General features: G+C 36.5%; 1 protein-coding gene across 1 annotated transcript in view; it reads left to right on the top strand.

Moving 5' to 3' along the window:
• LOC121421518 (phosphatidylinositol 4-phosphate 3-kinase C2 domain-containing subunit beta-like) overlaps positions 1-24,340 on the top strand; it is a 68,074-nt gene that overhangs the window by 38,657 nt on the left and 5,077 nt on the right. The window contains exons 15-30 of the mRNA XM_041616262.1: positions 766-859; positions 1,767-1,861; positions 3,259-3,439; positions 4,215-4,316; positions 5,065-5,157; positions 5,900-6,029; positions 6,799-6,935; positions 7,640-7,809; positions 8,166-8,322; positions 9,031-9,140; positions 10,374-10,496; positions 11,351-11,426; positions 12,132-12,374; positions 13,361-13,442; positions 13,933-14,063; positions 17,631-17,756. Of these exons, the coding sequence (XP_041472196.1) occupies positions 766-859; positions 1,767-1,861; positions 3,259-3,439; positions 4,215-4,316; positions 5,065-5,157; positions 5,900-6,029; positions 6,799-6,935; positions 7,640-7,809; positions 8,166-8,322; positions 9,031-9,140; positions 10,374-10,496; positions 11,351-11,426; positions 12,132-12,374; positions 13,361-13,442; positions 13,933-14,063; positions 17,631-17,756 (2,050 nt within the window). The remainder of the gene's footprint in view (positions 1-765; positions 860-1,766; positions 1,862-3,258; positions 3,440-4,214; positions 4,317-5,064; positions 5,158-5,899; positions 6,030-6,798; positions 6,936-7,639; positions 7,810-8,165; positions 8,323-9,030; positions 9,141-10,373; positions 10,497-11,350; positions 11,427-12,131; positions 12,375-13,360; positions 13,443-13,932; positions 14,064-17,630; positions 17,757-24,340) is intronic.

The following is a 24,340-nucleotide window of genomic DNA, read 5'->3' on the forward strand; positions in this document are numbered from 1 at the left end:
CTTAACCTGAGGTTAAGTTTTTGAAATGTCATCATTACTTAGAAAATATATGGACCTAGTTCATGAAACTTGGACATAAGATTGATTAAGTATCACCAAACATCCTGCATGAGTTTCACGTCACATGACCAAGGTCAAAGGTCATTTAGGGTCAATGAACTTTGGCCGATTTGGGGGTATTTGTTGAATTACCATCATAACTTTGAAAGTATGTTGGTCTAGTTCATGAAACTTGGACATAAGAGTAATCAAGTATCACTGAACATGCTGTGCGCATTTTAGGTCACATGACCAAGGTCAAGGGTCAATGAACTTTGGCCGATTTGGGGGTATCTGTTGAATTACCATCATAACTTTGCATGTTTATTGATCTGACTTTTGAAACTTGGACATAAGAGTAATCAAGTGTCACTGAATATCCTGTGCAAGTTTCAGGTCACATGATCAAGGTCAAAGGTCATGTGAGGTCAATGAATTTTGGCCACATTGGGGGTATTTGTTGAATTACCATCCTATCTCTGTAAGTGTATTGGTCTAGTTCATAAAACGTGGAAATAAGAGTAACCAAGTATCACTGAACATCTTGTGCGAGTTAATAGTGGTTTTCAAAGTCAGCACTGCTGCTATGTTGAATCGCGTGATGCAGGTGAGACGGCCAGAGGCATTCCACTTGTTCAAATTATTTATTTGACCTTGATTTGCTGATCAACATGTAAGGTCAACGGTCTTTCAAAATTAATGATCTGAACTGTATATTTGATCTAGGTTTGCTGATCAACATGTAAGGTCAAAGGCTGTTCAGTGGATCCAACCTCTGGAAGACGATGAACTATGTGATTACTTGCCACAACTTGTACAGGTAAAGTATTGTCTGCTACAGGTTGAAGGAATTGCCCCTCCTCCATTGTAATAATCTATCTTTGCTTGTTTGATCACATCAAACATTGTCTCAATGATGAAGAAAAAAAATAGAAAAAAAAAGCGATTAACCTGAATGGCTGCAGTTCCTCTAATCAAGCAATATCTCTCATCTCTTTCTTGCCTTTCAAGTTAATAATGCTATTAATAATAATGATAACAGCATATTTACTCAGGGTAGCCACTTCAGTTCTGAAAACTGTTCTCCCAGCGGGCCCTGTTACTATTATCACCCCGGCTTTAGCTGGGCTGCCTTGTTCCTCTCAATGTGGAAGCGTCGTGGTGTTGTGGTTCTAACTCTCGCCTTATAATCATAGGGTCGTGTGTTCGAATCCAACCATAGCTATAGCGTCTTTTGGCAGGGCATCAATCCAAAATTTGCTACTCTCCAGCACACAGGTGTTAAATGGGTACCTGGTAGGGTGCGAAAGCCTATTTAGTATTCCTAGAATGGAATGCTCTCCAGGGAGTGGAGAAGGTGCATACATTGTATGCAGGCATGCCAGGATCTGATGACCGGGGTGATAATATATCTGTAAAATGCTTAGAGATGTTGTGCCGATATATTTTCTTTTTTCATCAACTTCTCTTCATTCCACTGTCCATCTGTCCTTTTCAGGACTTATCACATGGTGAACTGTAAGCCTCTTCTGCAATAAATTAAATTATCAATTGGTTATAAATCAAAACCCTCAACTATGCACTCAATTATGAATACTTCCAGAAAATTAAGTGTTATTGATTTTTGATGTGTATTTTTAAAGTCAAGAATATTTTGCTAAATGTAAGAGGTGGAGTGACTGATGATCAATTTATTTTCGACTATTTTTCTTTTCATTCTCAAACAGGCACTGAAATATGAGAGTTATCACGACTCTGCCCTTGCTAGTTTCCTCATTGAACGTGCTCTAAGCAGCATACGAATAGCACAGTACCTCTACTGGTGAGTTGAATAAATAAATTTCTCTCCGAAACATCTCTTTTGTATAGCTCTTCAAAAACATCGTTAAAAACGCTTGTATACATGTAGCTGTAAACTGTAACTTGTCGTATGCCATGAATGGCGCTTTTGCATCCTCTGGAAAAAGCGCTATATAAAACAAATTATTATTAGTATTATTTATTTGAATTTTTATTACGCCCAGTGTAAAACACTAACCATCAATACCTGAACTCAAGTAAGAGGACTCTCCCCAAAGTTTTGGTGGAAAGAGTGGAGTAATGTGTGTAGGAAAATTGGCATTTCAAATAGAAAGTACACTGATACCAGACTACCAAAAATAATTGCTGAATTGCTCTTCTTGTTTACTGCACACAATAATTCGGGGAAAAGATATACATGTAGCACCCTTATTAACAGTGTAGGGGAACCCAGATTAGTGACTGCTGTAATAAGCATAGCGATTTCATTGTCCACACATTTAACGGGTGTTGCACAAAAATATTTGCAATCAATTGCCAATTTAAGATACAAATTTACAAGTGATGACATCAACTATAACAAAAATATAAAGCAAATCAATTCATACTTGTTGATGTAAGAGGCACATTATCAATCAATTGTTAATTTGCCATGAAGTGACTTGGGACCTAAAATTGACTTGCGATCGATTGCAAGTGTCTTTCATCGCCCCACTAGTGTCACAGAATGTGAGCTGAAAGAGATGTCATTCTCTGGCCTGTTGTAGAAAGAATTGCAGTCATTCACAGATGTTTTGGTGATTTGGTGGTGATTTTTTACCTGATTGCTAAGAAAGCATGAATGCTTGTAAGCAAGCAACCAGAGGACTGACGGCTTTAGGTCCTCTGAGGATTAATGCCTTACCAAAGGGCTCGAGCGCACCAAGTGGGAATCGAACTCGGGTCACCGGAATATGAATTCCCCGCTCTACCGACTGAGCTATCGCGCCTCCACTGAGCTATCGTGCTGGTAATTGTTGAAAATCAAGTTAAAATTTAATTTTGAAGTTACGTTTGATCGCAACTATTCCACCTAATGATGTGATATTAAATCTGGATGTACAAAATTGAATTAAGTTATCAGTCTGACCTTTCAAGTAATAGTAGTAATACAATGTACATGTTTCAAATCTTGGGAGCATTTCATGAAAGCACTTTCCAGCCTTTGTATCCAACAAGACATGTTTTATCCGACAGTTACCATAGGAAATGTGCTTCTCAGTCAATCAAAATGAAAGGAATGTTGTCACATCTGACAACTTGTCAGACAAAAATGTTTATGAAATTCTCCCCTAGTCCAAAAGTTTATGAGGGTAGATTTCTCTCGTAAATATGGCTCTTCTTGACTATGATATTTCTTTTTTTATTTGTTATTTGTAGGTACCTTCATGATAGCAAGCATGATCATAAGTTTAGTCAGAGGGCTGAGATGGTATTGTGTGCCCTACTCAGCGTCTGTGGACGAGCTCTGCGTCAACAGTTCAGGAAGCAAGATGCTCTGATGCTGAATCTGAGCAACATCGCTGAACAGGTCAAAGCCGCTAAAGACTCAGTGAGACCGGTAAGCTATTTTAAGGAATTAAAAGCACTCTAAGAACTAACTTCGGTTAGATATCTGGGCAATAATCTGTGTCATGTCGTTTATTAGGAATGGTGCTTTAGAGGTACTTTATGGCCCGTATTCTGAAGTCAGGTTTAACTTAAACTTGGGTTTAACGTTGTGGTTTAAGTATGGATCTCCAATTGTTACATAAATCACTAACAGTAGAGATATATTTCAGGTCATTTGGCTCTCAAATCATTCATAATTATCTAGGAAGTATAAATAGATGATTGTCTTCACCATCGATGAATCAGGAATAAGCACAGTAAACATAAGAAACCTAAAACTTAATAAAAATGTTGACACTTTTGGCTTCCCATAAATTTGGCACAGAGTTAGACCATGGTCTAAGTTAAACCTGACTTCAGAATACGAGCCTATGTGTTTTATTAGCAGTCATCCCGTGTAGTTCATTGTCTTGTCTATGATGAAATATGAGGATAGGTAATGAAAAGTTGCTTGCGGGAAAGATATGGCGTTTACTTTTGCAGAGGTGCATTAATCCAATGGGTTGGACGGGAGAAAAACAGCATAAACTGTATTGTGATGTCAGGAATATGGACATGTAAACAAACAAATATATGTAATTCTCTGTTGCACCGTTTGATCCCAAACACTAATATAGCAATGCCAGATTTTTCTGTAGACCCATGTACTTGTTTCTCTGCTGTGCATTTTTTGGATTCCAAACATCCCTGTCCATACACTGTATCACCATCCTTTTCATATCCAGGCTCTTCTTCACAAGGCTCTAGGAACTCTTCCTGCGGACCTGTCACAGAAGGTTCGTCTACCAACCAACCCAAGCTTGGAAATCAACGGCATTGATGTACAGGTATGTCTTGATTTCCTATCAGGGTGGTGTTTCATAAAGCTGTTCGTAAAGTTACTCACAACTTTACGCACGACTGAAACGTGATCTTAAGATGCAAAATGAGCTACATAGGGATATCATTAAGCACAAGAAATGGTCATTCATAACTTACGAACAGCATTATGAAACAGGTCCCTGGAACGTTTGCATCTAATCTCTACAGTTTTCATCTAGGAATTAATGATTGTTTCTTAGATATTTTGGGGTAGAGGCTGTGCACACCATTTCGGTCAATCTCTGTGGAATAATCTCCCTATGATTATAGGAGACTGGACTTCTGTTGATAGATTCAAAGTTACCTTTAATTAAATTTATTGAATCTAGTTGTAGCAAGTAATTATTTCACAAGAAAGTCTTAAAATCAAGGCTGTTACCCTATTCTCTTCTATTTTATCCAGCTATTTTCATACTTTATATGTTTCGTGTTCATGTGATATGATTATATCTCATTTCTATTTTATCTAGGTGTGTTCATACTTTTCATCCTCCATGTTCAAGTTATATGATTCTTTGTTCTATTTTTCTCAAGGTGTGTTCACACTTTTCATCATTCATGTTCAAGTATTATGATACTTTTTCTGTTCTATTTGGTCTAGAAATCCAAATGATATAATTCTTTTTATCTTCTATTCCATCTAGGCATGTTCATACTTCACACCCTTCACGTTCAAGTGACGATTCTTTTTCTCTTTTGTCGTTTTTTATCTAGGCATGTTCATACTTTACGTCTTTCACTGTTCCTCTGAAGCTTCATTGCCGTAATATAGATCCAATGGGAGAAGACATAGTCATCATGTTTAAGGTTTGTGCAGACTGGGTTTAAATCTTGTTGATTTATTAGGCTACTTGTCAAAAGTATGTGCCACTACTTTTAGCTTGAATCCCGCTAGAAAGCCGTTGTGTGTATTTTCATAGGGGCTTTCCAGCGGACTATTTCATAAAGATTTACGACTGTCGTAAACAAAGTATGGAGTGGTTTGTGTAGAAACCAGTGTGCAGTGTGCAAATCGTGCAGATCCATCTACTTCCTCAGTTTTCATCCAGTGCTCATGAAACTTCTACACACATTGTTCTGGGATCAAACACATGTGAGGCACATATTTTAGATGTGTTGGATATTTCACCACCATGGTTACAAAGTATTTTGAAAATAAATTGGGGTTAAATTGAATAGTGTGCTATGTACATGTTGCATACTATTATTGTTATACATATAAATGTTATTGCTGCTGCACTGATAAAACCTTGTATCTCAAAATTTAGATATTTTGATGACAGCTCAGTATAAGCTGGATTTGAGAGTTATAACATGGAAAGCAACCTTCTTTGTCTCAAAAGAGTTCTTCACAGGTATCAGGAGACAATATGAGATTGCCACCATTACTATATTTTTAAACTGCAGCCTTTTCAAGCTGCCCTTAAAATTTTGTATGTATGTATGTTTTTTTTTCAAATAAGGTTGTAATGATAAGGTCTAGAGCGATATTTCTTGTATTTGCTTGGGCATGTTTTTATGTTTGTCTTTTCTTTTCTTTTTTGCTCAGGCCGGGGAGGATATGAGACAAGATATGTTGACAATGCAGATGATACGGATCATGGATAAACTCTGGCTAGCTGATGGTCTAGATCTAAGGATGGTCACGTTCAGATGCATGACGACAGGAGCACATAGAGGTAAGGAGTAGACGGTATCATTACCCTTGAATTTCAGCAGAAAGTATGACAATAGATCAATTTTTAGGTGTCAAATAAACAAAATAATGATTTTTTTTCATTTGTGCAATGGACAGAATACTTCATTCGGTGAATGGATCATTTCATCTTTCACCTCATGAAGTATTCCGTCCATTGCACTAAAAAAATTCATTATTTGTAAAATGCTCTTAAATTAGAGTTTAAGTATGTATTTTCTACTCAAGATTTTTACTACATTGGAAGAGCTGTGGTCTAGTGGTACTGACTTTTGCCATGTCATCAGAGGCTTGTGTGTTCAAATCCCACTGCAGCCTAGCGTCCTTTGGTAAGGCGTTAATTCACACTTTGCCACTCTCCACCTGGGTGCTAAATGGTAACCTGCTAGGATGTGAAAGTCTTTCTACCTTGTCCAGTATTATGTGCGCCTCATAATGCGACTGGCTGGAATACATGTACTACCCAGGGAGTGGATGATGTGCACATATTTGTGTGGCAATGACTGATAACCTCGATGACCGGGGTAATAATAAATCTCAAAGCGTTTAGATACAAACAACGTATGTCTTAAGCTAATTATAAGTAACCAGATTATTTTTATTTTCATTATTTCACAATCTTTGGCCTGTTTTAACAATGTCAGAGCTTTATTATCTTGATTTTAAGGATTTTCGATAAAGTATTACTCATTGCAACTATTCTTTAAAGTTTAGTTTCAAAGCAAGCTTCTCACTTTGTATACGCCCTCTAGGTCTTGTGGAGTTGGTTCCTGAATCGGAAACCCTGCGGAAGATACAGGTGGAGCATGGGGTGACCGGATCCTTCAAGGACAAGGTCCTAGCAGAATGGCTCCAGAAACATAACCCAACGGAACTCAACTATCAGAAAGTAAGAATCAAGATTATGATGATAGTGATGGTGATTACGTTGATGAGGATAATGGTGATGATGATGGTGATGATGATGATGATGATGGTGATGATGATGATGATGATAATGATGATGATGGTGGTGATGATGATGATGATGATGATGATGGTGATGATGATGATGATGATGATACTGATGATGATGGTGGTGATGATGATGATGGTGATGATGATGATGATGATAATGATGATGGTGGTGGTGGTGATGATGATGATGATGATGATGATGATGGTGGTGGTGATAATGATGATGATGATGAACATGATCATGGCGATGATGATGATAATGATGATAGTGATGATAAGCGATTATGACGAAAATGATAGAGATGATGATGGTGATGATGTTGATGGTGATGATGATGTTGATGATGGTGATGATGATGATGATGATGATGGTGATAATGATGATGATGATGAACATGATCATGGTGGTGATGATGATGATGGTGATGGTGATGATGTTGATAATGATGATGGTGATGATGTTGATAATGGTGATGATGTTGATGATGGGGATGATGATTATGATGATGTTAATGGTGGTGGTGGTGATGTTGATGTTGATGATGATGATGGTGGTAATATATTCTGATTCACAATTGCAAGAATTTTTTTTCTAAGTACACAGAAATGTCACTTGTGGATTCTTTTCTTTCTCAGGCCGTGGAGAACTTCACCTACTCCTGTGCTGGGTACTGTGTCGCTACCTACGTTCTCGGCATCGGTGATCGTCATAACGACAACATCATGGTCACAAAGACTGGTCACATGTTCCATGTGGACTTTGGTAAATTCCTTGGGAATGCCCAGATGTTTGGCAACGTCAAGAGGTGTGTATGGATGAAATCATGAAGCCCAAATTCACAAACTTTATGGTTTCAATTGTACCCTCGTACAAAATCATGTAGACTATGCAGGTTCCTAATATAAGCCATTCCTTAGTTTCAGTGAGATTTATTATGTTGCAGAATCTGTCCCCTTTGCAATTGTGCAAACCCAGTACTTATTTTACTGTTTGAAAGGATTCCTGTTGCTCTTTACACTCGATGAAATTATGAATAAAGTTCAAAAGTTAATTACAATTTTGCAATGATGAATTCCAATTCCCAAAGTAAGGGCCTTGAATATTCTAATTTTGAAAATGCCATGTTTCAACTTCTCAATTATTTTTATTTGGTTGCCATAGAGACCGAACGCCATTCGTATTGACCTCTGACATGGCGTATGTCATTAACGGAGGAGAGAAGTCAAGCAGTCGATTCCAAGAGTTTATTGACCTTTGTTGTGAAGGGTTTAATCTCGTCAGGAGGCATGCTAACCTCTTCTTTAATCTCTTTGGCTTGGTAAGTACTTTACACTTTCAGGGGGATGTTTTATAAAGATTTAAGTAAGACTTAAGTCGCACTTAAATGCCGACGCGTACATGATATGCTATGTGCGATGTTATTGATAGATACGCATGAGTGTGCATCCTCATGACACGATCTGACCAATGCAGGCAAGCTTTTTATGCTGTACGCAACTCGGGATGTAAGTGTGACTCTATGTCATACTTAAAGCTTTGTGAAACACCCCCCAGGGTTAAATGATTATGATAGTGATGGATAGTTTGTTGTAACTTCTGAAGGTTTCCATGGTAACAGAGAAAGAGTGTAGTGGTTTTGCAATATACCATGTAGTCTTTCCTGATCGGATGCATTTAGCTGTTTTCACAACATTTGCTAAATTGTCAAATTCAATAATTTTGTAATTTGTCATCACATATTGGTGAAATTTCCTGTGACATGCTCTGTGAATTTTTCTTTAATTAAAAATATTATTTTCAGCCAGGTGGCTGTTTCATAAAGTTGTTTGTAAGTTAAGAGTGACTTTAAGAATGACTGGTGATCCTTGTGGTAATTAATATGTTCATTGGTGATTACTTAGTGTGTAAGAAATGTTCACCAGCCGTTCTTACAGTCACTCTTAAGTTATAAACAGTTTTATGAAAAACACACCTGGACTTCCCCTTTATTAGGATGTATTATAACATTTTATTCTTGTCCTTGTAGATGCTGAATACTGGTATCTCCCAGTTGTCTAAGGCTGAAGACCTGAAGTATGTCCAGAATGCTCTCAAGCCACAGGCCAGCGATGTTGAAGCTACTGCTATGTTTACAAGGTAACAGACATGCCTATCTTAACCCTCCCTTATTGGTCAAGTCCACCCCAAAGAAAAGTTGATTCTTCTTCCTGTTACTGCAAAACAAACCCCAAAAGCAGGATATACTTGCTGCAGGCATGTGTGGCTAGTGATGAATTTGAATTAATGATGTGCCCCCGGATGAAAGTAGACATTGGAATTTTACATAACCTTGTTCCATTTTTTTAAATTTCTATTTAGTAGGATTTTTAAGGGAAAAGTGAGACTAAATAGGATTTTCCCCCTAAAGATAGAATATTTGAAACTTATAAGAATGATGATTTTTGGTATGTTTGTCTAAATCTTCAAGAAAAATAGGATTTTAGGCTTAACCCTATCTAGGCCGGGGGGGGGGGGGCCTCGGAGGCCCCCCCCCCTCAACGAATCGCGCGATATTTTCGCTGTGCTGACTTTTTACTTTCAAGTCTTGCGCAACTTTTGAGACCAATTTTGCGTCACCCGGGTACGTGGTTCCGAAATTACGCAACATTATGTAAGTGCATGTCAGACCGAAAATTGCTCAAAAACGTGATTTTGTGTACAAAGTCAATGCAAATTGTGTTTTCAACCAAAATTCATAAATGTATGATTATTTTTAGTTTTGCTAGTCTATATGTAATAATTTTATGCTTTTGATGATCACAGAAGAGTCCCCAACAAATTTCATTGAAAAAACAATGAAAAACAAAAGGTCCAAAAAACAAAGAAATACATAAGAAATTGCAAAAAACAATATAATACATAAGAAAATGATTTGATATCACAATTTTTTTCATGTACACTTGCTAAGGACACCACAAAGAGTTTCTATACCAAAAATTAGTACATTTGGAGCTTTATTAAGGGAGTTAGAGGAAAAAGTATGATTTCGCATACTAATTACGCATAAATTAGCATAATCACTTAATAGCGATTTGCATGAAATAAATTACTATACAATCTTGTAGATTATGCCCCAGGCAACCCGCGTGCCAATTTTCGGCGCGATCGCGCGGTCGACGGCCGAGATCTTAGGGGGGGCCTGGGAGGCCCCCCCTGCCATAGGAACTCCCAAAATACCCCGGCCTGGATAGGCTTGAAAAATGGGATAAAAAGAAATGAGTAATAAATAGGATATTTTCACATTTAAGGTTTGCAGCTCTGTGTGTTGTTCTTGAAAGTTGCTTAAATGTAATTTATCTAATTTTTATTTTAAATTCCTTGTGGTTTTAGGATGATAGAAGCAAGTCTTGGAGCCAAGTCGACTCAGATCAACTTCTTCTTTCATAACTTGGCTCAGATGAGTTTCTCAGCGTCCAGTAGCACAGAACTGTCCTTCGCACCAAAGAGATACACGTAAGCATGCTATAGATCCCGAGGGTGTTTCACCAAGAGTTAAGCGTGACTAATGGGGCGTTGCAAGAAACTTGCGATCAATTGCAGGTCTATTTTTGGTCCCTAAATCAATCACATGTCTTGAAATTAATTGCAATTTTTTGTGATCGATTGCTAATCTGCTTCTCGGCACAAGCAGTGTATAATCTGATTTGCTATGGTTAAAATTGATCTATCAATTGTAAAATTACAACCAGGCATGAAGTTCTCCCGATGAAAGTCGGATTTAAATTTTTTTGAAAACTTTTTTTCAGATAAAAAAAAATATTAAATTTTTTTAAATTTAATTTATTTTTGTATGTGAATTCCTTTGCGCAAGAACATTCTTTTGCTGTTTTTTAATGTTTTTCTTAAGTCAAATGATAAAACTATCATACAGACTCCCCTTAAAAAATCACTTTCGATTTATTTGCTATTCAAGAGCTTGTAACACCGACTGGGGCGCCTTAGACTTCGGCGGTGGCTTAGCGACCCTTTGCTATTTTTCAGATTCTATTTCAGAGAAGAATATCATGCCTGAGTACAACAATATTTTTACAAATATTTTCTTTCAACACCCCCTTAAAGAGAAATGCCAGATGTAGTAATGATCTCAAAAGATTTTGAATAGAACCCATAAAATGACCAAAATGGCTATTGGTCCAATGGGTTATTAGAGGAAATGGTGAGTGGACGAAATGGCATTTAGACCTTGTGGATAGTGGACGAACCGATGGTAGACCAAATGATAGTAGACCAGTTGGTTATTGGTAAAATTAGACCAATAAAAAAATAAACCAATGTGAATGTTCCTTTGTTTCTCTTTTGATTGACAGTCTTGCCACTGATGGGAAAATCCAAGAGGCTTCAGTCTTTGGTATACAGAAGAGATACGAGACCGAAAAGTATTATGTGAGTATATCATCTAGACCTTCAGTCATTCCTAAACCAACACTAAGTCACCAAAAATTAATTTTGAGATATTTGCTTAGCTTGGAAAAGCACATACTACGCTTTAACCCTAATTTAACTGGTCTGTATAGTCGCTGACGAGACTATACAGTAATATTTTTGAAAAGTTAATTGGTTATATTTTTAATTAATTAATTATGCAAATGAGTGTATGAAATTTTTCCTAAATGTGTTTTTGCCTTTAAGTCACTTTGTATAGTTACTTGTACTAGAATGCTTAATTTGTGAGAAAAATATCAATTATTACATTCCTTACAAGCCTCCTGTTGGGTCCCACATGCTATAAATGGACCAATGCATGTTTTTACTCGCACCCCTGCATGCTCATTTTTATTGTATATATGTGAGCCAACCCAAATCCTGCACCTTGTCACCTCCATTGGCACATGACATTATTGACATCCCAGTATAGCTTCCAAGGAGCTGCGTTTTGGGATTATTGCGACAAGTAACAAGTAACTAACACATACATGTACGTATCTACAAAAAAGTTGCAAAAAAATTACTAATTTCTTATGTATTTTATTGTTTTTGTCTCGCCTGCTTTTCCAATGGTGGTGACTGCGGCAGTGTCAACTGTAAAATCTGAACCAAGTGACAATATTTGATATGATAAAACCAAATATGTCTTTCATCTGTCTGTAGGTATACATCGTAAGGCTTCTGCGAGTTGGTTCAACCGTCCCCACTTTCATCTTCCGTCGATACAGCGAGTTTGAAGAGCTCCACGACAAGCTTGGTCTCCTTTACCCCCAGCATGGGCTGCCTCCTCTTCTATCCCATAGAAGGGTCGGAAGGACGCATGTCAAGCAGGTCGCCGAACGCAGGAAGAAGGAGCTGGAACGATACCTCAGGTGGCTCTTCACCATGCCTCCAGAAGTGTCCCAGGTGAGTTTCATTTTCCGGTAGGAAACAACCGTCATTGTGGTTGGTTTAGCAAGTGTGCACCGTACAGGCTGCTCGAAATGCTATGAATCCAGTGACCGGGTAATGATAATTGTGAAGCGATTTGAACAGTCATAGATTGATAAAGTGCTATATAAATGCCAATTATTATTATTATTATTCAGATCTTGAGTCGGATGTGTACACACTGTTTGTGTACATGGTGGGCAAAGAGTTAAAATAATCACTATTAAGCAAAACCGTTTGGCCATTTTTGTCAACCGTTTGACCGTATGAAAAAACAAGAAACCAGCAGAAGGTGCTTGACAATTCACATTTCTTATTTTACATCCACGAAATGCCTATCCGGCGACCATTAACACAAAGCTTAGCGATTATCGTAGAAGAATGTCTTTACGATTGATGACAGTGTTCAATCAATCATAAGAATCATGTCTATGATCAATTGCTAACCTTTGTGTTACGGGACCCTGGTGTCCTTATCTCTTCAGAAGTATGTATTTAATGAGGAGAGAGAGATAAAAAAGGGGGAAGCAGAGACATAGGCAGTAAATAGGGAGAAAGAAAGAGGCAGAAAGAAAGGAAGGAAGGAAGGAAGGCAGAAAGAAAGAACAAAGAAAGAAAGAAAAAAGAAAGAAGAAAGAAAGAAAGAGGCAGAAAGAAAGGAAGGAAGGAAGGAAGGCAGAAAGAAAGAACAAAGAAAGAAATAAAAAAGAAAGAAGGAAGGAAGGAAGGTAGGAAGGAAGGAAGGAGGTTGGCAGGGAGGGAGGTAACCCCCACCACCTTACCTGATAACTTGTAGGTTTAAAGCAGGTGACACAACATTTCCTACAACTGTACATGATATATTGCACTATTCAATACACATGTGTACATTACATGTATGTATCAAGAGTCTGAGGATTCTGTGTTTTAATGAACGCATGAGTTATAAAATAAATTTTATTGATTTTTTTTCTACCATGCAGTGTGATTTGGTCTACACGTTCTTTCATCCATCCTTGAGGGATGAGAAAGATGCTGGTCAAGCAACAAGTGACAAGGTCAAAGGTGAGAGGTCAATGAACTTTTTACCATTGTCCAGTGTTACTAGGGTCGGATGACAGGCAGAGGTGCAGTGCAAATATTATGTGATATGATAAGTTATTTTAAATCATTTCAATGAACAAGTAGCGAAAAAAAAATTGGACAAATCCATTTCACGAATTTGATAACAAATAGTAAATGCGAGCCAAATACTTGGCTACACAGGTAGCTCTGCTGAAGTCGACCTTCCATAAGTCGAATAATCACCAAAGTCAAAGCAATTCTTCATCAGACCAAATTATTCAAAACATGTGTTATAATACCTCTTTTAAGTCGTATTTTGTCGAACAGATTTCTCTGATCCCAAGAGATTCAACTTAGGCAGAGTTACCTGCATTCTGTTTCTGTTGAGGTAACTCCAGTAGGAACTCAGCAAAGCAGCTATCTGCTGCATCAACGCCAAGCTGGTATATAACCAATCTAATCAGATATCAATTTCTAATTTGAATAACAGCGAGCACGAATGAAGAGGAAGAAGAGAGTGTGATCCATACCAAAGGAGGTCAGGTCGGAGGTCAGGTCAAACTTGCCATTCAGTACAGACAGGGGGCGCTCTTCATTATGGTCATTCATGCAAAGGACTTGGTAAGATTTTTTTATTAAGTTCATTTCTTGTGTATAGAGAAAAAAGATTTATCCTTTAAATGGATACACTAAACAAGATGAATTAGATATGGCATTTATCTTCCAATCTATTTGTAGTTGTGTCTTGATTGAAGACTATCTCTGCAACTTTGATAAATTTAACCCTAAAATGGGTGGGAAGGGGGGTGAATCAACCCCCCAACATTTTCTGTGATCATTCTGCCACGCGAAATTTTTTGACCACGCCACTCACAGAGTTTATACTTTTAAGTCTCACGCATGTTTTGATACCAAATTTACAACACCCGGATACGCAAAAGGTTGAAGAACAAAGAAATACATAAGAAATTCATTAAACATTAAAATACATAAGAAATTGATTTCCAAAGTTTTTTCAATTGCGATTGTTAAGAATGCTACAAAGAATATTTTCACAAAAAATTAGCATTCTAAGAGCTTTATTTAGTGAATTAGAGCAAAAAGTATGATTTATGCATAAATTATCATAATTAATTCATAAAATATAATTTCATTATTTTGGAAATTTTATCACACAGCCTTTTAGATTACATCGCACACTACCAGCGTGCAAATTTTTGCGGCGCTCACGCGATCGGTGGCCGAGATCTCAGGGGGGGTTGAATCAACCCCCCCCTCCGGCCACAGAACAGCAAATAAAGCCAGGCCTAGTTAGGGTTAAATAACTAAATATGAATCAAAATGAATATATTTCAATAATTGCCTTTACCTATTGATGCCATATTTATTAGATATAAAGAGAGGGATCACATTACACTTTGATGTTAAAAAAAAATTGAGCAATTATACTTTTAGAGTATTTTTATATTAAAAACAATTCTTTAACCCTAAATCTCCCGGGGTATTTTAATTCTTGTCATTCCTGGGGGGGAACCATTATGGCCCCCCCTTAAGATCTCGGCTGCCGATCGCGCGAGCGACGCAAAAATTTGCACGCTGGTAGTGTGCGATGTAATCTACAAGGCTGTATGGTAAAATTTTCCAAAATAATGAGATTTTATTTTATATGAATTAATTATGCTAATTTATGCATAAATCATACTTTTTGCTCTAATTCACTAAATAAAGCTCCTAGAATGCTAATTTTTGGTAAAAATTTTCTTTGTAGCATTCTTAACAATCGTAATACAAAAAAACTTTGGTTTGGAAATAAATTTCTTATGTATTTTATTGTTTTATGAATTTCTTATGTATTTCTTTGTTTTTTTACTTTTTGTTTTTTATTGTTTTTTCAATGGAAATTGTTTCAGACATAATTCTGATCATAAACAAGGCAAAATTAATTAAGTTTAATCAGTAAAAGTAGAAGTAATGATACATTTATGAATTTTGGCTAAATTGTGTTTCGTTCGCATTTTTGCACAACCACACATTTCCCATAGACGTCCCCTGTCCCATTGTTTTTCGAACAATTGGATGCCCCCGATCGTGCCTAGCTACAATGTATAGCCTGGCGTTTTTGTATACCGTACGTGTACCGATCAATCGCTCGTGCGACAAGAGTTTAGCGTTCGACGGATTATCGCAGTTTACAAATTACAGAATCGTTGAGTTTTCCCAAAAAATCAATACATCCTGATCACAGCCAGGAAGTTCATTGAAAAAGGAGAGGAGAAAATCAATAAAACCCTCCTCACAAACAATACCATGGCCAGGTTTATTGTTAGGAGTCTGTGACTCATGGCACGAATGTGAATGAGACCCTTTCAATGGAGTGACCTTGATCAGGCAAAAATTTACTCTCTTTTATTTTCCACTATATATGGGCTATTTTTTATCAGATTATCATGATTTTGGTATCAATACAAATCTTATGTAATGAACAGTCCAAGTGGAAAAATAAAAATCATGCCACTAACACAAGAACCAAAGTAAAAGGGGGGCTTAATTTTGTGGAAATATTAGGAGAAAGCATTTAGGAAATGTAATTTACTATACATTTTTCCTAATTAATCCAATGAATTTATATACGATAAGAAAGCAAGTTTGCTACACAACATTTTCTTTCAAAATGATCAGATAAAAAGTTATGGCACTCTAAATAACAGAGTGTATTATACTGCGTAGAGGGGATCACTGCTAAAATAATGCAACACACAGGGGGTTTACAGGTGAACGCATGAAGAGTTAAAGGAGAATGGAACCATTGAAACCAGTTGAATTATATATAAAAGAGAAAAATCAAAGAAATGGATTAAAAAAAGGTTTGAGAAATATTGAATACATCATAAAAAAGTTAGGAGCATTAGAATATTGAGATCACTAACACTAGATATATCCTCCAATTGGCAATGCGACCAAGATCTGTGATCAATGTTCTCAACATTCTAATGCACACAACTTTCTTATTGTTTGTCTAAAGTTACTCAAACCTTTGTTGATCCTATTCTTTGATTTTTTCTGCTTTTACTCAAACTCACATGTTCTGAGGGTTTAATTGTCCACCCCAGCAAAAAGCTGATCTGAATAAAAAGAGAAAAATCCAACAAGCATAACACTGAAAATTTCATCAAAATTGGATGTAAAATAAGAAAGTTATGATATTTCAAAGTTTCGCTTTTTAATTTCACAAAATAGTTATAAGCACTTCCCGGTTGGTATGTAAATGAGGAAACTGATGACATCACTCACAATTAATGTTTTATTTTATTATATGAAATCTGAAATATTCAAATTTTCTCCTCATTGTCCTGTAAAACAAAGTTTTATTTCTCCCTGAACATGTTGAATTACCATTCATTGAATTTATGGTTCAGTCAAGTTGGTCTTTATTGTCAAACCTGTAAAAGTTGAAATACTGTTTAATTCAAAAAATAAAAAACAAATGAAATAGTGAGGGACATCATCAACTCATTTGTATGTGACTAAATTATGCATATAACTATTTTGTGAAAAAAAAGCGAAACTTTAAAATGTCATAACTTTTTTACTTTACACATGTACATCCAATTTTGAAGAAATTGTCAGCATTATGCTTGTCTGATTTTTTTCTTTATTGAATCAAATCAACTGTCTATGGGGTGGACTTGACCTTTAAAGATAAATTCCAGTTCTGGTAACGATCTCTAAATGACTTTTTACAGAATCCAATATAATGATCACCCAAGTGTCTGTTTGTATGAATAAAAAATCTGTGCCAAAGGATTCTGGAAGAAATTGCGTAATTGCTGAGAAATAAGCAAAATAAGCGCGGATTCGGTCACTTCCGACCGGTCTTTATTCCAGCAATAATAATACAGTGTCCCACGTGTGCCTATCTGTGTTGGCGATCTTCAGTCTGAACATTTTTCAGCGTAAATTTCAAGATTTTACAAAGTTCAGTTTATGTAACTGTACCAGATCTAGATCCTCAATGATATACTGACAATTAAGCTTTGTTTTACACACTTCTCATGAAATTAGGGCTTACTGCAACTACTGGAATTTCTCTTTAAACATGGCTTCTCTATTATCTTCTCTATATTTTGTGATTATTATTCATTGATTCTGTTTGTAATTACTGTTTCTTTTGTATTGTCAAATTCCTAGGGGTCAACAGACGGTGGTGACCCTGACCCCTATGTCAAGACGTATTTGACCCCTGACCCTCAGAAGACCACGAAGAGAAAGACAAGAGTTGTCCGCAAGACGCGTAACCCAACATACAATGAAATGGTAAGTTTGACTTATTTATTTATTATGTATTGGTAAAGTGGGAATCCCGCAAGCAGCCTTTCGTTACCAACTTCCCACACTTCATCATAGACAAAACTGTTGGGAATACAGGGGTCCCGTCTTACAAAGAGTTTAATACCATTGATCCAATAATTGTAACTCTATGGAAATCCATCAGTGTCATAATTTTTTCTGCAGGAAATTTGCAAAATGTCCTTTGCAAACAAAGGAGAACGCAATCAAATAATCAAGAAATCACTGAATTTATGGATATACATTTATACCTAGAATTTTTTTTGAACAAACATGCATTTTATATGTTGACTTTGCTGGCTTTCCATTGGATCAATCGCAAATCTTTGTAAGACGGGGCCCAGGAAAGCGACTATAAAAAGATGCATGGAGCCTTTATTGTGGGTTCCCTGCTAAATGGATGCTGTACAGCCTTGTGACAAGGATAAGTATCAGTTTGATGCAACAACTATTTTGTCCGACCAACATGTGGTCTAATACTCACATTTTTGTCTCACCTGAATGAAGTTCGGCAGAGACTATAAAGTAATCACTATAGTCTGTTGGTCCATTACAATAATGTTGCAGTTCTTTGTTTCTGCATCAATTTTGATCACACTTGGTTAAAATGATCCTTTGGTAATACCACATGTATGTTTCATATGATGATGGGGTCAAAGGTCAAGTGATATGATGTCATGTCCATCATTTTGAAGTTTTTCTTCAAAGTGCTCTCATTTCTTTATCCATTGTGTTCATTCTCAGTACAAGTAATTGTGGGTAGTACTGCATATGTGTTCTTAAGTATGATAAGGTCAAAGGCCATACTAGGGGTCAAAAGATCATAATTATTGCATAATGTATTGATCTTGATATCAGGCAAGAATCGTGGTTCATTAACCACCTTGTTTTACCATGTAATGCCCAGATGGTCCGATATCCACTTCCTTTACTTATTATTTTACACTTTGTCAAGTGGAAATTTGGTTTATAAATAGATCATCTGTTCATCAATTTGTGTGTAGTTGTCAATGGAATCTGGTTTAGCCTAAGTGGTAATAAGACAAAATGGTAAATTGGCTAAATTGAAATGAGACCAAATGGTTCGTAGATGAACTGAATGTACATGAACTAGTACCCCGCTCACACTGGTTTTCAAACTTATCCTGGTGCTAGCGGGGGACGGCGACACGGCTATTAATGCATTCACAGTAGAAAAGTTATCCTGGCACAGTCCCGGGATAAAAATTCATTGTATCCATTCGCACTGCAGCAAGCGATTTTTATAACCTCCCTAACAAAACATGTGTACAACATGTAGGCTTGTGACCCCATGAGTGACCTGACTCTGATACACCAGAAATACTTGACGGCGGGGAATGAAACCCACGTCCTTCAGATCGGTAGACAGGAGTCTTAACCACTGGACCATGACGTCCCCACATTATAGTAAACATATCACAAGTGGTTTGTCTCAGTATAGTAGCGGTGTGCCTTCACACTGAATAGAAGGGACACCGCAACAGTCGCGGGGCTGCCCCTCTGCTATTACTATGGCTTGCCTAGTGATAGTTTGTTGCAGAGTTATTGCGATGCAAGGTTATCCAGGAGTAGTTTATTGCGGGTTCGAGAATTCACACTGAAGGCAACACCGCTACAGTCTCGGTACAGTCCCGGGGTAGTTTATGACGGGTTCGAAAATTCACACTGAAGGCAACACCGCTACAGTCTCGGTACAGTCCCGGGGTAGTTTATTACGGGTTCGAGAATTCACACTGAAGGCATCACCGCTACAGTCTCGGTACAGTCCCGGGGTAGTTTATTGCGGTAATGAGAATTCACACTGAAGGCAACACTGCAACAGTCTCGGTACAGTCCCGGGGTAGTTTATTCCGGGTCCGAGAATTCACACTGAAGGCAACACCGCTGCAGTCTCGGGACAGTCCCGGTACTGTAGCGGTATTCGTTGCTAGTGTGAAGAGGGTATGGGATTAGACCAAACAGAAAATAGACGAATGGGGTGTAGACCAAGTGGCAAATATACTGAGATGGTAATTTACTGGAAGTCTAGTCTGCTGGCACAGACCCATGGTTTTGCAATTTGCAGAGTGCATAATGCAGAGTCTGAATTATTGAGACTAGATTTATGATGTACTGTGGCAGACATAAACAGAGTTTGGACATCTAGTCTTTACTCTATACATGTTGTTTATTGGTTAAAGTGTCAAATATGAGTCTGTTCTTGCAAACTAGTAGAGGTCTGCATCTTATGCTACTCACATTGATTAGAATAGATAGCTTTGAGCATGGAAGGTGCTATTTTTTGGTTGATTACATATATAAAAGGTCAAGACCACCCCAGAAAAACATTTTTTTTTTAATAAGAAATGAAACAAGCATTATGCTATAAATTTCGTCCATAAATCAGACATAAAATGAGAGAGTTATGACATTTTAAAGTTTCCTTTTTTTGTCCATAAGTGTCATGAAACAGCTTAAAAAGGAAAATCTTGATGAATGGGATGTAGGATTGAAAATAACTGCAACATCGTTTAACAATCTGTGGATGCATCAAAAGGATCCTACAATGTATATGTCATATCAACTCTCTTATTTTCATCTCTGAGTTGTCCATATATCTATTTGGGAAAAATAAGCAAAGCTCTAAAATGTCACAACTTTCTTATTTTTCATCCGATTTTCATCAAATTTTCAGCATTATGCTTGTTTGATTTTTCTCTATTGATTCAAATCAACATTTTCTCTGATGTACATGTACTTGACCTTTAATGGTACTTTGGTCTAGTTTCAAGGGTGTTGCCTGGTTTCACCCTGTAAAAACAAACCACAGAAATATCCCACAAAACAGTAGGCGGTTTCAGACCGCCTTGAAGTTCATCAGTTCTAGATATTTTCTTATCGGGAAATTTGCCCAGATCTACCCTGATAAAAAAATACCATGTAATTTTGGCAGTGTGAAAGCATATTACACGTAATCTCCCCGAAAGAAAATACCCACTAAATAGTAGGTACTCGTCAAAGTCACGAGAACTTTCACAGGATTTTTCCAAGGTCGCAGGTATTTTGGCAGTGGGAAAGCAAATTACTGAACCTTTTTAGCCCAGTGTGTAGTTAGGTGCGGGTGCCGTAGGTGGCTGCGGAGCTAGCGATTTTGAATCTTGCACCTTGCTTGCTTATCAGACCATACTGTGCATGCTCGTAACTTCAGGAACTTATCTTGAAGAGTATGTGCCTTTGAATGTCGTTGACAGATATATGGCGCTATACAAATGCTGTGCATCATCATCATGTTTTTGGGGCAGTGTGAAATGGTTCGTAATTTAAAGGTCAAGTCCACCCCAGAAAATTGTTGATTTGAATCGATAGAGAAAAATCAAACAAACACAACTCTGCAAATTTCATCGAAATTGGATGTAAAATAAGAAAGTTATGACATTTCAAGTTTTGCTTATTTTTCACAAAACAGTTACATGCACAACTCAGTGATATGCAAATGAGAGAATCGATGATGTCCATCACTCACTATTTCTTTTGTTTTTATTTTGTAAATAATATAATATTTCAATTTTTAGAGATTTGACAATAAGGACCATCTTAACCCAACCATAAACTGTTAAAATAATGGTAATTCCACATGTTCAGGGAGAAATAAAACTTTTTCCACTTGACAAGGAGGAGAAAATTATAATATTTCATATTTATATAATAAAATACAAAAGAAAGGATGTGCTTATATAGTTTAAATTAAGCGAAACTTTAAGATGTCATAACTTTCTTATTTTACATCCGATTTTGATGAAATTTTCAGTGTTTTGCTTGTTGGATTTTTTCTTTTCAAATCAACTCTTTGTTGGGGTGGACTTGTCAATTAAGTGGTTTTTATATTGCCTGAATAATTTCTTGTAATTCAACAGGGATTCTTGTTATCAAGGCGGTTTGAAACCACCTATAATCAGCATGAAATATCTCTACTCTTCTCGTTAGAACAACTAAAATAGTACACCGAGCTGGTTATTATTGTGTATTTCATTTTTTTTCTTACTTGCATTGTCGAACAGTGGTATTCATCAATGCTTGATCTAAGAAACATCCTCCAACCTATGTTTGGAATGTTATTAGTTGTACTTTTGAGTGTTATCTATTAGATCGCGAAATTGAACGCTTTTCTTGTTATTATGAATCATTCATGAGATCATGAATATTCCATACCAACCCTTCCAAAGTGCAATTTCATATTAAAAAACATGGTTTGATCTGAGAGGATTGGAGTTGTGTGTACCTATGATACACCTTATTATTGTACAAGTAAGGGCTGATACAAGAAAGTTACAATCAATATGAAAATCTGCAATTAATAAGCAATTTCAGTTACTGAAAATATATTTGTTTCTGTTGGAAGAATAAGAAGGATAATTCAATCTATATAATTTTTGCAATATATTGAAATATTTATACTAATTAGTAATTGATTTTAGGAGCTAAAATTGAGCTTCGGTCACTTTTATATTGGTAGCAATTCTACAATTGATCACCAATGTTTGATCAGTCAGTCTGTTACAAGGAGATCTTCAAATTATAGAATTGCAAAATTTTGTAAGAGTTATTTTAGAGCTGAAATTGACTTATTGCCATCAATTTCAAATAGCAAATCTGCAGTTACTATGCATATTTTTAAAGCAAAGTAATTATTTTAGGGAAAAGGAGATCTCAAATCAATCACACATTAAATCTTGATTTGTTTTAAACCTGAAAATGAAGTGCAATTATTCACAAGTTTCTTGGAATGCATTGTGAAGAAATCTTAAACTGATGATTTGGATTTTTTTTATTTATAAGATAGCAAAACTATTCAGATTTTGACTGAAATGACTGTTTTATGTACTACACATGTATCAGTCCCCAGTGGCTCATTATACTGTAATGAGACATACGTATAACAGACCCCCAAAAGTACACACCTCTGTTGGAAATTAGCTTGATTTAATCCCACTAGCCTTAATTATAGAGGTTTATGCAAGATTCCAGTTTTAATTATTCCCCAGGAATTATTCAACAGTTGAATAAAAAAAAAACAACAGTGGAATTTTTATTTGTCATTATGTCACCCCTGCCATTATAAATCCACCACATAAAACATTATACTGATGATTTAGAAACGTGCATGAAGGATAAGATTAGAAGAAAAAAGATGAGAAGAGGGAGATGGAGAGGGGAAAGGGGATGTAGAATGAGAAGGAGGAGGAGAAGAAGAAGCAGAAAATAGAAGAAGAAGAACTGATGTATGTTTTGATTCATCCAGGAAAGTCAAATATCGATGGAAAAAATAAATCTATTCATCTGGACTTACTTGTTCAAGCAGAGGACAGTTTCATGTCCGATCCGGGACGCTTCTTCAGCTCTTCTGAATCTTCCGGATCAGACGTGAAACTGTCCTCTGCTTCAACAAGTAAGTCCAGATGAATAGATTTATTTTTTCCATCGATAGAAGAAGAAGAAAAAAAAAGAAGAAAGAAGAGAGGGAGGAGGAGAAGAGGAAGAAGGAGAAGAAGAAGAAGGAAGAGGAGGAGGAGAAGGGGAAGAAGAAGAAGAAGAAAGAAGAAAAACAAAAGAAGAAGAAAGAAGGAGAAGAATGAAGAAGAAGAAAAAGTAAAGAAGAAGAAGGAGAAGAAAGAAGAAGACGAAGAAAAAGTAAAGAAGAAGGAGAAGAAAAAGAAAAGTAGAAGAAGGATGAGGAAGAAGAAGAAGGAGGAGGAGGAGAAGAAGAGGAAGAAGAAAAAGAGAAGGAGAAGAAAGAAGAAGAACACATAAAGAAGGAGGAGGAGAAGGGGAAGAAGAAGAGGAAGAAGAAAAAGTAAAGAAGAAGAAGGAGAAGAAAGAAGAAAAAGAAAAGAAGAAAGAAGAAGAAGGAGGAAGAATAAGAACAAGAAGGAGGAGGAGGAGGAGAAGAAAAAGAGAAGGAGAAGAAAGAAGAAGAAAACATAAGAAGAAGAAAGAAGAATAAGAAAAAGAAAGGAAGAAGAAGAAGGAGAAGATGAAGAAGAAGAAGGAGGGGAAGAAGAAAAGAAGAAGATGAAAGAAAGAAAAAAGAACGGGAGAGATGAAGAAGAGGAATAAGAAGAGAATAACAAGGAGAAAGAAAAGAAGAACACGAAGAAGGAATGGAAGAAGAAAGAGAATATGAAGGAGAAGGAGATGAAGATACAAAGGAGAAGGAGGAGGAGTGGGAAAGTAAAACAGGAGGATCTACAGGAGGATTAGAAAAAAAGAACAAGAAGAAAACAGAAGAAAAATTGAGAGAGAGAGAAAGAGAGATGAGATAAAAGAAGAAGATAATTAGGAGGAGGAGAAGAAGAATAATACCAATAAGTGAAACAAGTGGAGGGTTTGTATTGGTGTTAAAGCAGTTTAACTGGTTTCAATTTACTATTTTTTTTAGCTAAAAAAATCCAGTATCAGAAAGATATAAATCATAATTGCATTAAAAAAATATATGAGTCATATTCATAATTGCATTCTATGAAAAAAATATAATTATGATATATATTGGATGT

This window comes from Lytechinus variegatus, chromosome 9 (genome assembly GCF_018143015.1).
Source record: "Lytechinus variegatus isolate NC3 chromosome 9, Lvar_3.0, whole genome shotgun sequence".
In the NCBI taxonomy this organism is placed as follows: Eukaryota; Metazoa; Echinodermata; class Echinoidea; order Temnopleuroida; family Toxopneustidae; genus Lytechinus; species Lytechinus variegatus.